This window comes from Alnus glutinosa, chromosome 2 (assembly GCF_958979055.1).
Source record: "Alnus glutinosa chromosome 2, dhAlnGlut1.1, whole genome shotgun sequence".
NCBI classification, from domain to species: Eukaryota; Viridiplantae; Streptophyta; class Magnoliopsida; order Fagales; family Betulaceae; genus Alnus; species Alnus glutinosa.
The window spans coordinates 8,130,994-8,145,000 of record NC_084887.1 but is presented as its reverse complement, the minus strand read 5'-3'; the positions used below and the strand labels follow the sequence as shown (position 1 = coordinate 8,145,000).

Below are 14,007 nucleotides of genomic sequence, written 5' to 3'. Positions count from 1 at the left end.
TTCCTAAATTGAGAAGGGAAAAAATAATTAAGATTCAAACACTTGGGTAGAACTATGAATATGAACTGGTGAGAGATCAAAAATATTGGAAACCATAGTAATGGGAAAGAAAAACTGCTACAAGCAACAAACATGGTAAAGGCAAGAAAAAATTTATTATGGTTCAATAAGATTCCATTTGAAATATTTTGTGCAAGCTCTAATTGTATGATGCTCAAAAGAATATGCCTACGAAAGAAAGAAAGAAAAAAAGCTCCTTTCAAAAGAAACTACATCGAGTTCAGTGACAGTTTGTGCTACTAGGGGATCACTCTTTTAGACAAAGTGAGGTCGATTCAACTTACATGGTCACCGTATTATTTTAAAAATTCACAGGCAATTTGTTAGGAAATCCTAATGGAGGTGATAAGTTGTGAGAATAACAATAATGATTTTAGAATTTCTATTAATCTGCAAACAATATTATTATTTAACTTCATGTCCCTTGATAGCACAAGTTGCAAAAAAATCTAAATATCAAGAAACTCTCAGGACACCAATATGGTAATGCTGAGCAATTTGCGGCAGAACTTCCATCTTAAGCATTTCAGGAACCTCACGAGCTTAACCTAACATGGCCATTATTAACAGTCATCAAAGGTTTGAGCTTGACCTAGGACTTAATTGCATTTTCATCTTGAGTAGCATCTGTATACATTCATCTTGACTAATTAGATGACTTTAAAACCAAGCAGCATGCTTATCGAAGAATTTTTTTTTAAATATATATTTAAGTAAAAAGGGAATACATTTATCTAAATCCTGATCACTTTTTAACACATGGACCTAGCAGTCTAATTTTCCAAAGTAATAAAAAGTTCAGAACAGCTACCAACCTTGTCCTGTTCTGTACATTTTTCCGATGACTCGACCTCCATTTCAGCAAAGAATGCCTCCAAGACAAAAGCTACAATCTGAAATTGCATAAAAAACAAACTTCACTTAAGTGTTTTTTTTTTTTTTTTTTGTAACTCATGCATTACAATAAGCAATAACTTGAGATATTACAAGATGGCCACAACAGCAAAGGCTGCTCATGTTTGAGACTCCCAATACAAAGATCCTTAAAATATTAAAAGGAGACTATTAACAATGACCCTGTCCGCAATCACATGTAAAATCTGAAGGATGGAACCAGGGGCCCTCAGCTAACCATACCAAACCAACAAAAACTGGTTGCACAGGTTCAAAGTTATGGGCCATTATAAAGTTACTATTTACTACATGAATTTAGATCAAACAAAATCATAAAGATATATTTCAACTCTGGGTTTAGTCAGTTCAGAAAATATGTTACTGCAGCATGTATTTGAAGAAACAAGTTGCTCTATCCCATAAATTGCAAAACAATCAAATGGAGGGCATTTTGCTTCTGCAACATTAAGATAAGAAGCTAACGAGCTGTAGCTCAAATAGCATCTTCTCTCTTTGTAGTGGGTTCAAAACCCACTGAGTGTCTCTGTAACTTACCTAAAAAGAAAACACAAAGATATATCAAGATGAAAATGATATACTACGCTATTTAATAAAACTTACCAAATTCAAAAGCAGTAACACAGTTATCAAGTAGAAGCTGACAAAATAAGCAACAGTCCACCAAGTTCCTGTTAATTCCTTGTAGCTCTGAAATGGTGAAATGCAATTAATTGATGACTTAAACGTGTAGGTTACAATTACCATTCAACTTTAAATAATCAACCCATAAAAGTAATAGCACAGAATTAAGGATGAACTGCTGAAAACAACTTAAAAATGCTTGAACATCTTATATAGTCCAAATATCAGCTGTATGTACCACAAACGGTTCTCTAACATTTTAAATAATACAGATGTTTTCTAGGGAGAAACTTGTATAAAGCAATGCTTTTTCACTAAGCTAGTAACTTCATTGAACCAAAAGGGATTGCAGCCTTGACACTGGGCCACACACAATATGTGGGTCCTACCAGGTAACCTGAATACTTTAAATGGAGGGGATTCATGTCAGACACAACAGTTTCCTATGATTCCTGGACATGCATGTCACAGATGTGCCAAGAATATGGTCACATCACTGTGACTGACTTTGCGTTGCGTCAGGTTCCCACGATATCAAGTTTCGTACAGTGTAAGTTTCTAAACTTTCTGATACACAGAACCAGACTGTCCATTAGATGGGGCCTACATTAAACCCATGGGTCCTACATGGGATTGACATGCTTGGATGGTCTAGATCCATGCAACATTTTTAATGCAAGGCCAAATCAATAGTCATGGTTTTCAGACTTCCTATTCATATATTTGGGGTAGGTTCACAGAGTTGCCAACCCATTACCAGCTCTCTTACAAATATACCAGTCAAATCTTCTGTCACTACACAGAGAATCGGAAAAGCCCAGATGCTCATAATCACGTGAAAATATACAAGAGAAAAGCAGAAGTTAGAGAAATTCCCTGCTAGTACTCCATCGGGACATATATCATAAGAGAACAGCTACACTGAGAATACCATTGACTATGCAGAAAAAGATGATAACGCAGGACAATATACAAAATTTATAAATAATTGCTCAAAGCAGTCATACCTGCATCCATAGTTGCCAGTTTCCCATGACTACCAAATTGAAAAGTGTCACCATCCCATTTGGGTAGTCATTGAAATTGAAAAGTAAATAGCTCATTTTGTCAAGAAAAGTGAGTGAAGAAATTGAGATTCACCCTTGCAGGAGCAATAAACAAGTTAAAAGATTATCGATATTAAAATCAAATAGAATTTTCCTATAATTAGCCAGTTCATCAATCTCATGCAGAAAGGTATCAGTCATGTGCTGGCTGGATTAAATCAAAATCTAGGAAAGAGTTCCATCAGTTAATAAAGGATACTCATCATTAGCAAGATCTGTTCCTTCCAAAGTGGCATTTCCAGCATTGACAATCCCACCAAAGATCTAGAAATTAAATGGGAAAAAAAAATTGTGAAACATATTGTAACAGTAACATAAAAGGGAAAGGATTCAATTCTATACACATAACAATCAGATGTCTGAAAGATATGCCATGTCAACTGTCAATCTCTAAGATGTAGAAGGCATGAAACCTTTGACACAAGGGCTAAATCAATCATGTATAAGGATGACTCCACACTAGGTATTTATTTTAAATCTGCAAAAATACATAACAAGAACAGATTTGGGACACACACACACCCAAAAAAAAAAAAAAAAGCTCACTACCAAATTTACTGAATGAAGAGAAAATGGGTCACAGTACAGGTTAGAAAATTTTCTTTTACTTCCCATTCCAACAATGGAAGCACAAGTTAACAAAGAAAGAAAGATGGTTGAAAAGGGCATCTTTATATTAATGAATTACTTTCTTTAAGTGAAAGGAGAAAAGATTTACCTGTACGCCAAGAGAGCAATAAATACATAGGACACAAAATAAGGTCCCAAGGTATGGCATCAAACTTGGTATAAGGGTTATGAAAGTGGCAATGAAGGCACGGTAACGCTTTACATACATCAGCAGCCTTATTAACCTTAACAATCTTGCAAGGAGAAGGTAGCGAATCCTGTTGATATTAAAGCAGAAGTACTTGTCAATATGTATTCGTAGATAAAGAAATGCTTAAAAACGTATGACAACCATAAAAGTACAGTATCAAACTTATCATCAACTTCACATTTTATGCACAGCAGAAGAAACAAAAGTGAGTGATGATAAAATAGGGGACCTCATATTTTCATCTGCAAATATAAGTCAAAGCATTCTCATCTAAGATACAAGCTGGTGAATCAACTATTTGTATGATTTCAAATTATAATTGTATTTTTCTTTCATATTCTTCACGCTATAAAATAGAAGGCAGCCAAAAATCTCAGGGTCTAACTTGAAAAAACAATGTGATGAAATGGGGTTGCCTTCATAAATCCTTTTTCAACTAATCAGAGTCGGGCACGTGTATCTTTTTTTGCCATTTTATCCTTTCTAAGATCATATTCTCCGCCAGCTCATTGTTTAGTGCAGTTGAACTAAAGAAATTAGTTAATTAATTAAATGACACCAAGGATGTTAATCTTTTTTACTATGACCTTCAAAGATAGCAAAACTTGAAACCAAACTGATAATGGTTTTGGTTGATTTGAAGGCTTTGGATCAGCCCCACTGGCAACCGCAAAAATATTGGCTTTTGATTCAATTATGAATGCCTGTAGTCGTTTCCCAAGTTCACTCTCAACCAGATTTCAATGTATACAAGTGATTTTTCCTGCCAAAATTGCATAGTATCTGAATCCAGTTTTATCAGCTACATCTAGTCCCAAATGTGGAAACATTGTCTCTAATGCAATATTTAGATGGGTAAATCCACATTAAACTTAGATGATAAAACTTTTTCTTTTCTTTTTTTTCTCTTTTTCTTGAGGATGAAGAAAAACTTCCATTCCAGATAAAACAAGAAGAAAATAAACCTAATTATCCAGATCCAATCCTAAGAGTTTTATCACCAACAAAAGTGCTAGGGTTTCCTTATTTAAGAAATGTGCTTATTTGTAGCAATCCTTTACTTTAGAATAAGAAGCTACCATGTCCCTTATATTTCCATTAGTCTATCTTTCAACACCATCAACACATCAATTATAGAACTGTAAATATCATTGAGAAGTGTCCTAATGTGAGAGCAATTTGACGAAGACAATGGGGAGGTCATTTAACATTATCCCAATAATCTGTCATCATTCCTAGACTAAGAAATTCCCATTGTTCAAAATATTCTCATATAACTAATAAGCTCAATGCAATTTAGGACAAATGAGGGGAAATAAAGCAATTTCGAGTTATGCAGAACAAAAAAAAAAAAAAACTTTTCCTACCATTCTCCATTGGAAAGAAAAGTTAGTCCTTCAGGGTTCACCAAAGTTAAGGTCTCTACAATAACTGCAGACATAAGAATCATCTGTCACAGCAATGTAAATGCAAGCCAGAATAAAACAAACCAGTAAAGCAAAGGGATCTTGGATCTATATAACAATCATATAAAGGGTCAATTTAGGAATGACAAAAGTAGTTTCTATAAACATTTCCACGTATCAAATACAATGCCTTGTACTTATATAAAAAAAAAAATACAATGCCTTGTGCATTTACCACTTTGCGTGATTCTAATTGAATAGTACTGAAAAAAAGGATGTTATCATCCAATCCAATTACCTATAATCCATGTGACCAGAAAATCAAAGCGGTTTTGGCCATCCCTCCAATAATTCTCAAATCCAAATGAATAGACCTTTAGAGCCATTTCCAGTACATATATCCAACCTGGGGGATAAAATGACAAGAAAAAGAGACCCATTAATTTCAACAGAAACTAAGTGCCAACATATCAGACACTGTTTGACTAGTGAGCCCAAATGCACACAGAGCAAGGAGTTAATAATTAAAACAGTTCTAAAGCAGGCTCATATAGATAACTCAAAAGAAGGGAGCTGATTCAGACATATTTTATCTTATAAGCTCAATCTAGCCGCTATACACAAAAATTTAAGAGTTTCAATTATGGCTAACTTCAACACTGTACCTAAAACTCTCAAATCGTAAAACAGAGTTCTAGCCCAAGTCAAAAACTCTCAATAAAAGTAATTGCATTTCATTTAGCCATCACTGAAGAAGACTGACGAGACAGCTTTGAACACAGGTATTTTGAAAAAAAGGGACAATATTTTCTTTTATTTTCTTTGGAGCGAGTATGCATCAACAAGTCTAAAAGTCAACCAAGCAGCACAAGAAACTGCCAGCAGTGCAATCAACAAGTGTGCTACTACTAGAATGCTAGGATGCTTATGTAAGTGTATGTGTCTAATCTAGTATTTATGTGGTGCGCTCACCCTCACATGCGATATATAAACCCTAAGCATATATTTGGTTCAAATATAATACACTTTCTTCTCTCACGTTTAGTAATTGACAAGGTATCAACATTCAGGAAGGCCATAAATATTGGTTTTAAGCATCAGCGGTGAAGGTTAGAACAGCAATTGACCATCTCAACCATTGGATATATTCATGTTTACAAGTGCTCCAACTCAAAATCCTTCAGTGGATCGTTTCAAGCTCTCACCACTGACATAAATGGCCAATGACACCAATTGCTGGCTTAAAATATTGATCCACTAAAACTTTGTAACACCAGTGAAAATGCACATAGTTATCTGCCAGGAAAACATAGTTGCTCTCTTAATCATTCATTTGACACAATAAACAGCAATTCGGATAAATAACAGCAAACCAAGACTGGTGGTGAAAAAATCCATGTTGCCAATCTTGATTGCCTGAACAATTCCAGATATGACTGCTAGAATTGCATCAACTCAGAAGCTCACCATAAACATCTTTAGACCATAAGTTGTTGGTTAGCAACAATTAACGTGTATAGGTGAAAATAGGTTACTCCTCCGCAACACTTACCAAAAACAAACTCTACCTCTTGCCACACCTTCTGAGCAGAATTATTTTCTATGTCAAGCTGCAATAAAATAAGTATTCCACATTAGCATGATCCATCATGAACGCAGGCAACAACTGAAATGAGCCACCTGGCAATCAATTGTTCAGGAGCCAGTAATCAAGAACACACAAGCATTAAACATAACAATGATATGACCAAATACATGTTGTTTGGAGTAGGAATTTAAGTGTGTGATTCTAGGTTCTTTCAATTTTCTGTATTGTCTAGCAAGAATCTGGACAACTATCTCCACTAAGGGAGCATTGATTAAAAAGGCTTCCTCTTCCCTTTCCAAGAACGTCAGAGGGAAGTATTATGTTTCTTTTTAGTGCCAAAAGAACCTATCATCTATAGATGTAGCTCGTTTAGATTCCCTCCCTGCCTCCCTCCCTCGATCATCTGAAAAGAATGGCCATTAGTATTGTAGTTCGAAATCAAATAGACCAGGTTTCAGATGGTAGATGTATTACTGATTTCCTTAATCTAAAACCTAACTGAAAACACTGAAAGGTGTCTTTGTTAGTTAACAAGAAAAAAATTCCTCTCTTAAGGCTTGATTATGGTGGGATCAGCAGCTTATTAATGCAGAACATCCTTTGGAATATGAATCACTGCTGCATCCACAGCTGACAAAATATGGAAAAAAGAATGACCAACTGCTGTAATCATGAGCAGCTGAAGCAATAATCTAGTCACAAGCTAGGCCAAAAAGGAAGATCTCATACAATTTACAAGACAGTTCTGTTGAAAATTGGTGAGTTTAGTAATTTGAAGACATGACACTCACGTGAAGCTGTGTTCGATACTAGTTTGAACACTTGGATAAAGATTCACCAACAATCTTAAACAATTTGGAGAATTACAAGGGTGTAAAGCATTTTTGCCCAAAAAATAAAACTTACACATTATTATTATGTTGATATTTCTCAGAAACTATGGTTATTCTGCAAGTGTAAAACCCTAGAACATAGATTAATATACATGTCTATTAATAAGATTTCACAAGAACAATGTAGATATCCAAGTCCCCTAGTAAAGATTTTTGGAAGCTGCCATGTCTGACAGCCTTTTTCCATGATGAAAACGATACTTACTGTTGGGAATTGGGCCGGCAATTAAGGCCCAGCCCGTTACCTCTGTGAACAATCACAGTCCACTACCGGGTTTCACCTCTTGAAGCCCATAGCCGATCAATGTCAAGGCTTCAATCCGAGTCTTTGAGCCCGATCGGCAAGAAATCATTCTGTTAGTGAAGTATCCGGGATTCAATCCTATTTCCCGCAAAATCAGGGATCCTGTCGCCAGCTCGCCAGAACTAGAAGTCGAAGGCAATCTCCACGCTATATCCAGAATCCACGACTTGGGGGGTACAGAGATCACATCAGTCGAAGCGACACTCGGACCACACCCTGGATCCCATGATTTGGGGGTATGAATAACATCTCTCCACTAACACGTAACGTTTGGCCAAGCCAGCACCATTCCCCCAATCCCAGGATTTCGGGGGTACGAGGATAAGCTCCATCAACACCGAGCCACTATATTCACCACATACGGTAGAGGTAAAGGGACAGTTTTTTACTATTCGACTCTTAGCAAAAGGTCAATTGTGATATTTTCATTATCCACTTCAAGAGTAAAGCTCTTGTGCCTGATTGTTTTCTCTTTTGCAGATGCGGACACGTCACCAATCAGAAATTGTCCTAACACTTACATTTGTATTTAGAATATAAATTCTTCTTCTCAAATTGGGACGTTAAAGGTCCCATAAGTGCTGCCTCTTGAGAAATGTTCTGAATCCTATTTGAGTGGCTTTTATCCTATTTTATTCTCTACTTTTAGAATACTTAAAGAAGGCCCTCCAGGCATAGGATGGGGGAAGGGAGTGGGAAAAGGCCAATGAAGAACCAAATGTCAAAACCCACAGACAAATAATTATGACCATATGAGATCTGTTTCATTTGAAACATGCAGTGACGGAATAAAATTAATTCTATACCACAAATGATGAGCCTTGACGATGGATTGCATCTAGAAATCACATCCTCATTGAGAAAATGAAAGTTTATTTGTAGCATTATTAGACCAGATATATCTTTATCTCCGGATAAAGATAAATCTAACAATAAGTAGTTCTATTATGTTTCTACTACTACAAGTTGTATAGTTCTCTTATGTTTCTACTACTATAAGTTATATAGTTTAGGTCTCTTATCTAAAGATTGTACAGTCCTATTAAAGGACTTCTCTATGGTTTCAGAATACATTTGTACAGTCCTATCCAAGGACTAACTCTCTTCTTATAAATATAGTCTCTGACCTACGGTTGAAGTAGGAAGAATTATCCAATAAATCTCCAAATTCTACATGGTATCAGAGCCATCTCAAGACTAACGTCCATGGCAATTTCATCTGAAACCGAATCCTCCACCCAAACCTCATCCCCTCGTTCGTCCCATACCCCTTCCACAACCACCATCCCTCTTCAGAATATTCATCACCATATCTCAGAAAAACTCAACCAAGACAACTACATCCTATGGCACTTTCTGATGGTTCCATTCCTAGAGGGCCAAAATCTCTTCGGTTATGTCGATGGAACACATCCACGACCTCCTCAGCTTGTTTCAGACTCAACATCCGGCCTCCTTGTTGCAAATCCAGCCTCTCAACTCTGGTATCATCAAGACAAAATGATCTTTAGCGCCATCATCTCCACTCTCTCAGTTGAAGCTCTACCCCATGTCATTGGTCTTACCACTTCTCGGGAGGTATGGCTAACTTTAGAATCTCTTTTCTCTGCTCAATCTCAGTCCCGGATAATGCAACTCAAGCAACAATTGGCTACCTTAAAGAATGGTGCTCTTACAATCTCCGCTTATTATCAAAAAGCGCAGGGATTCTCACATCTCTTGGCTGCAGTTGGCAAGCCCATTGAAGCTTCGGAACTTGTCTCCGCTATACTTGTTGGTCTTGGTCCAGAATTTGATTCTCTTGTCACCTCTGTGACCACACGACAAGATTCCATCTCCCTCAATGAACTCTATGGGTTTATGCTCTCTTATGAGATGCGCTTGGAGCAACACAAATCAGCCATTGATTTGAACATCTCCACTGCCAACACTGCTCAACGCTAGAACCAGTCATATTCCCGAAACAACCGTGGTTCCAACCCTGGCCCGCGCACCAACAATTATTCTCGCGGTAGAGGCCGTGGCCGTGGCAGAGGACCACCTCAGCAATTCTTTCATCCGGGAACTCCCCCTCTCAGCGACCAACATGTCAAGTATGCCACAAACAAGGCCACACCGCAGCCACATGCTGGTTCAGGTATGAACCAAGCAACCAGCATGACTCCTCCTCGATGCATGTCAACATGGCCTCAGCAACTCTTGCTCTTGACTCCTCCTGGCATCCGGATACTGGCTCCAATGTTCACCTCACCAATGACCTGTCGAATCTCAACTTGAATGCTGCTGAATACACTGGACCTGACACGATTCAAGTCGGAAACGGCCAAGGTTTGAAAATCTTACATTCTGGTCGTGGTCTATTGCCTACACCCTCACACAATTTTCATTTATATTCACTCTTCCATGTTCCTCAAATCCAAAAGAATCTCATATCTGTAAACCAGTTTGCTCGTGACAATCACGTTTTTATTGAATTTCATCCTAATTTTTTCTGTGTTAAGGACCTTCACACCCGCCAGCTGCTCCTCCAAGGCCCGAGTAGATCCGGCCTCTATCCATGGCCTTCATCTCATGCTCCTTCGTCCAAGAACTTTGCTGCCTATTTCGGTGAAAAAGTCCCTTTGGACCAATGGCATCTCCGGATGGGTCATCCAGCTTCTCCAGTTATCACTCAAATCATCAAGTCCAATAAACTGCCCGTGACTTCTTCCAAGTTATCTTCTGTTTGTTCATCCTGTCAGCAGGGCAAGAGTCATCGTCTTCACTTTAGTTATAGTCCTTCTATTTCTAGTCATCCTTTGCAATTACTTTTCATTGATGTATGGGGCCCTGCTCCTATCATCTCTGTAAACAATAATCGTTTCTATCTAAGTATTGTGGATGATTTTAGTAAATATACTTGGTTCTATCCTCTCAAATTAAAATATGATGTTTGTGCTATTTTTCTCCGCTTTAAGCAACTTGTTGAAACATATTTTGGTACCAAAATTATCTCCGTTCAAAGTGACAATGGAGGTGAATTTCGTCCTCTTCAAACCTCTCTAACTAACATGGGAGTGTCCTATCGTCTTAGTTGTCCACATACACATCATCAAATGGGGTCTGTTGAAAGAAAACATCGCCATATTGTCGAAACTGGTCTCTCCCTTCTTGCTACTGCCTCTGTACCTTTCGCCTTTTGGGACTCGGCTTTTGAGACTGCAGTCTATCTCATCAATCGACTCCCTTCCAAAGTTACCAAGCACAAATCTCCTTTTGAATCTTTATTCCAAATCTCACCTGATTACAAGTTCCTAAAAGTCTTTGGCTGTGAGTGTTGGCCTTTTCTTCGTCCGTATAATTCAACCAAACTTGCCTTCCGGTCTCATTCGTGTGTTTTCATTGGGTATAGCAAAAATCATCTTGGATACAAGTGTCTCCATATCCCATCTGGTAGAGTCTACATTGCTCGGCATGTCATCTTTAATGAGCAAAACTTTCCCTTCTCTACATCCATTCCAAACCAATCTTCCAATCCCTCACCCATTCATCCCAGTATCTCTGTCCCTATTATTCAACCATCAAACACCCGAGTTAATGCCACCAGCAGCTTTTCTCTTGAGCCAAATTCCCCTTGTATTCACTCATCCTTACCCTCCACAACCACAGACACTTCACCTACTACTGCTCTAGTTCCTTTTGATTCTTCTCTTGCTTCCCAACCACTTCCCCAACCAAGAGTGCATGGCATGACTACCCGATCACAGAATCAGATTTTTAAACCTACAAAATTTACAGATGGCCGAATTAAATATCCACCTCCTCAAGCACTCATGGCAGTAACTCAGGAACAGGAAATTGAGCCAACTTGCTACACTCAAGCCTCCAAGCATGCTGAATGGTGCAAGGCAATGAATGAAGAGTTTGATGCCCTCCTTAAAAATGGTACTTGGTCTCTTGTTTCACCTTCTCCATCTATGAACATTGTTGGGTGCAAATGGGTTTTCAGAATCAAGAAAAAGGCTGATGGTACAATTGAGCGGTATAAGGCTCGTTTAGTAGCTAAAGGGTTCCATCAACAACCCGGAATTGATTTTTCCGAAACTTATAGCCCCGTTATTAAACCTATAACTATTAGAACAGTGCTCTCCATTGCTGTTTCTGCAGGTTGGGTTATTCATCAAGTTGATGTAAGCAATGCTTTCCTCCATGGCAGCCTTCAAGAAACTGTGTATATGATACAACCGCCCGGGTTCCAGCATCCTTCACATCCTACAGCGGTTTGCAAATTACACAAAGCATTGTATGGCTTAAAACAAGCACCACGGGCATGGTTTTCAAGACTAAGTACAAGGCTTCTAGAATTACATTTCACAAGCTCCAAGGCTGACTCATCTCTTTTTGTCTACAATGCTCATGGGATTAAAATTTTTGTCTTGATTTATGTTGATGATATAATCATCACAAGTTCACACAAAGATGCAATCTCTAGACTTATTTTTGATCTAAACTCATCATTTGCTCTCAAAGATCTTGGACCTCTACATTTCTTTTTAGGTGTTGAAGCTACTTGGTCATCGGATGGACTTCATCTCTCTCAACAAAGATACATCCTTGATATTCTAAAGAAGACCAACATGCATCTTGCAAAACCGATTGCCACTCCAATGTCCTCCTCTACAATTCTAAGCAAGTTTGAAGGTTCTACAATTACAGATCCTACTCTCTATCGCAGTACTATTGGATCACTTCAATACTTGTCTCTCACTCGACCGGACATTGCCTTTGCTGTTAATAAGGTATCTCAGTTTATGCAAGATCCTAGAGACCCTCATTGGTCTGCTGTCAAGCGAATCTTGCGCTACTTAAAGGCTACGGTTGACTACACATTTTGCATCCACAAACTCTCCTCGCGTCAGCTTGTTGCATTCTCAGATGCTGATTGGGCTGGTTGCCCAGATGACAGGAAATCAACGTCTGGATATTGTGTGTTTCTCGGTAAAAACTTGATTTCATGGAGTTCCAAGAAGCAGCCCACTATGTCACGTTCAAGCACGGAGTCCGAGTATAAAGCCCTTGCAAATGCCTCTGCTGAATTGATTTGGATCCAGTCTCTTCTCCGAGAACTTCGTGTTTCTCTTCCCCGAGCACCACTCTTATATTGTGATAACATTGGTGCAACTTATCTCACTTCCAATCCAATCTATCATGCGCGTACAAAGCACATTGAGATAGACTATCATTTTGTTCGAGATCAAGTTGCAGACAAGTATCTAGAGGTCAAGTTTATCTTTGGCAAAGATCAGCTTGCCGATGTCCTGACAAAGGCTCTTCCCTCCAGCCGGTTTCTTCAGCTTAGTTTCAACCTCAACGTCAGACTTTCTACGTCGAGTTTGAGGGGGCGTATTAGACCAGATATATCTTTATCTCCGGATAAAGATAAATCTAACAATAAGTAGTTCTATTATGTTTCTACTACTACAAGTTGTATAGTTCTCTTATGTTTCTACTACTATAAGTTATATAGTTTAGGTCTCTTATCTAAAGATTGTACAGCCTATTAAAGGACTTCTCTATGGTTTCAGAATACATTTGTACAGTCCTATCCAAGGACTAACTCTCTTCTTATAAATATAGTCTCTGACCTACGGTTGAAGTAGGAAGAATTATGCAATAAAACAAGCATTAACATCATACAACTTGTGGCATCCGACAAGAATATCAAAGCTAAATTTGATCCATAAAAATGAGAAAAAATCCAATTCAATTAACCCTATATGTTAATCAGGGCAGCAAAAATAAAACAGTAGTTCTATTTAAATGAAATCTGTACCGTTGTTTCAACAATAACAGTAACTAGATTCAGTATAAGAATGAAGGATACAATGTATCCAAATTTGGCACTCCATACAAAGCTTTTCAACTTTTTGGAGGAGGGTGAATGGTAGAATGAAGGAAATCTTTCAAAGCAAGATGGCTGCAACCAAAATGCACAGTATGTCAGCATCAAGGTTTTATTACAAAGCTCTTTAACCCAAAAAGGAGCTTCCTAATGTTGCAGATCTACAGCAGTTTGGACTTACAGAATCCTCCTTCTGGAACTTAAGAGCAATGGCATTGCAAAGGTCAGCAAATTCATCCAAGTTGATCTACAGGTCAACAAGATGAAGTCAAGGAAATAAATCAGAGAAAGACAAAATAAATAATAGTGACCATACAAATTTCTTTTATAATTTCCATCCCTACAAAAACATAAAAGGACAAGAAAAACCAAAACCAACTTTTTACTAAAGGTTGCATCACTTGTAGTCCTTT

The 14,007-nt window shown here is 37.9% G+C and overlaps 1 protein-coding gene across 1 annotated transcript in view; it reads right to left on the bottom strand.

The window, feature by feature from the left end:
- The window catches only part of LOC133860851 (two pore calcium channel protein 1A-like), a 48,317-nt gene that overhangs the window by 811 nt on the left and 33,499 nt on the right, over positions 1-14,007 (bottom strand). Inside the window, exons 12-22 of the mRNA XM_062296480.1 lie at positions 13,776-13,841; positions 13,526-13,669; positions 6,481-6,538; positions 5,227-5,334; positions 4,890-4,953; positions 3,421-3,589; positions 2,902-2,966; positions 2,604-2,694; positions 1,576-1,662; positions 876-953; positions 1-3 (exon numbers count right to left, since the gene is read on the bottom strand). The exon at positions 1-3 is cut by the window's left edge and continues 35 nt beyond it. Coding sequence (XP_062152464.1) covers positions 1-3; positions 876-953; positions 1,576-1,662; positions 2,604-2,694; positions 2,902-2,966; positions 3,421-3,589; positions 4,890-4,953; positions 5,227-5,334; positions 6,481-6,538; positions 13,526-13,669; positions 13,776-13,841 — 933 coding nt within the window. The remainder of the gene's footprint in view (positions 4-875; positions 954-1,575; positions 1,663-2,603; positions 2,695-2,901; positions 2,967-3,420; positions 3,590-4,889; positions 4,954-5,226; positions 5,335-6,480; positions 6,539-13,525; positions 13,670-13,775; positions 13,842-14,007) is intronic.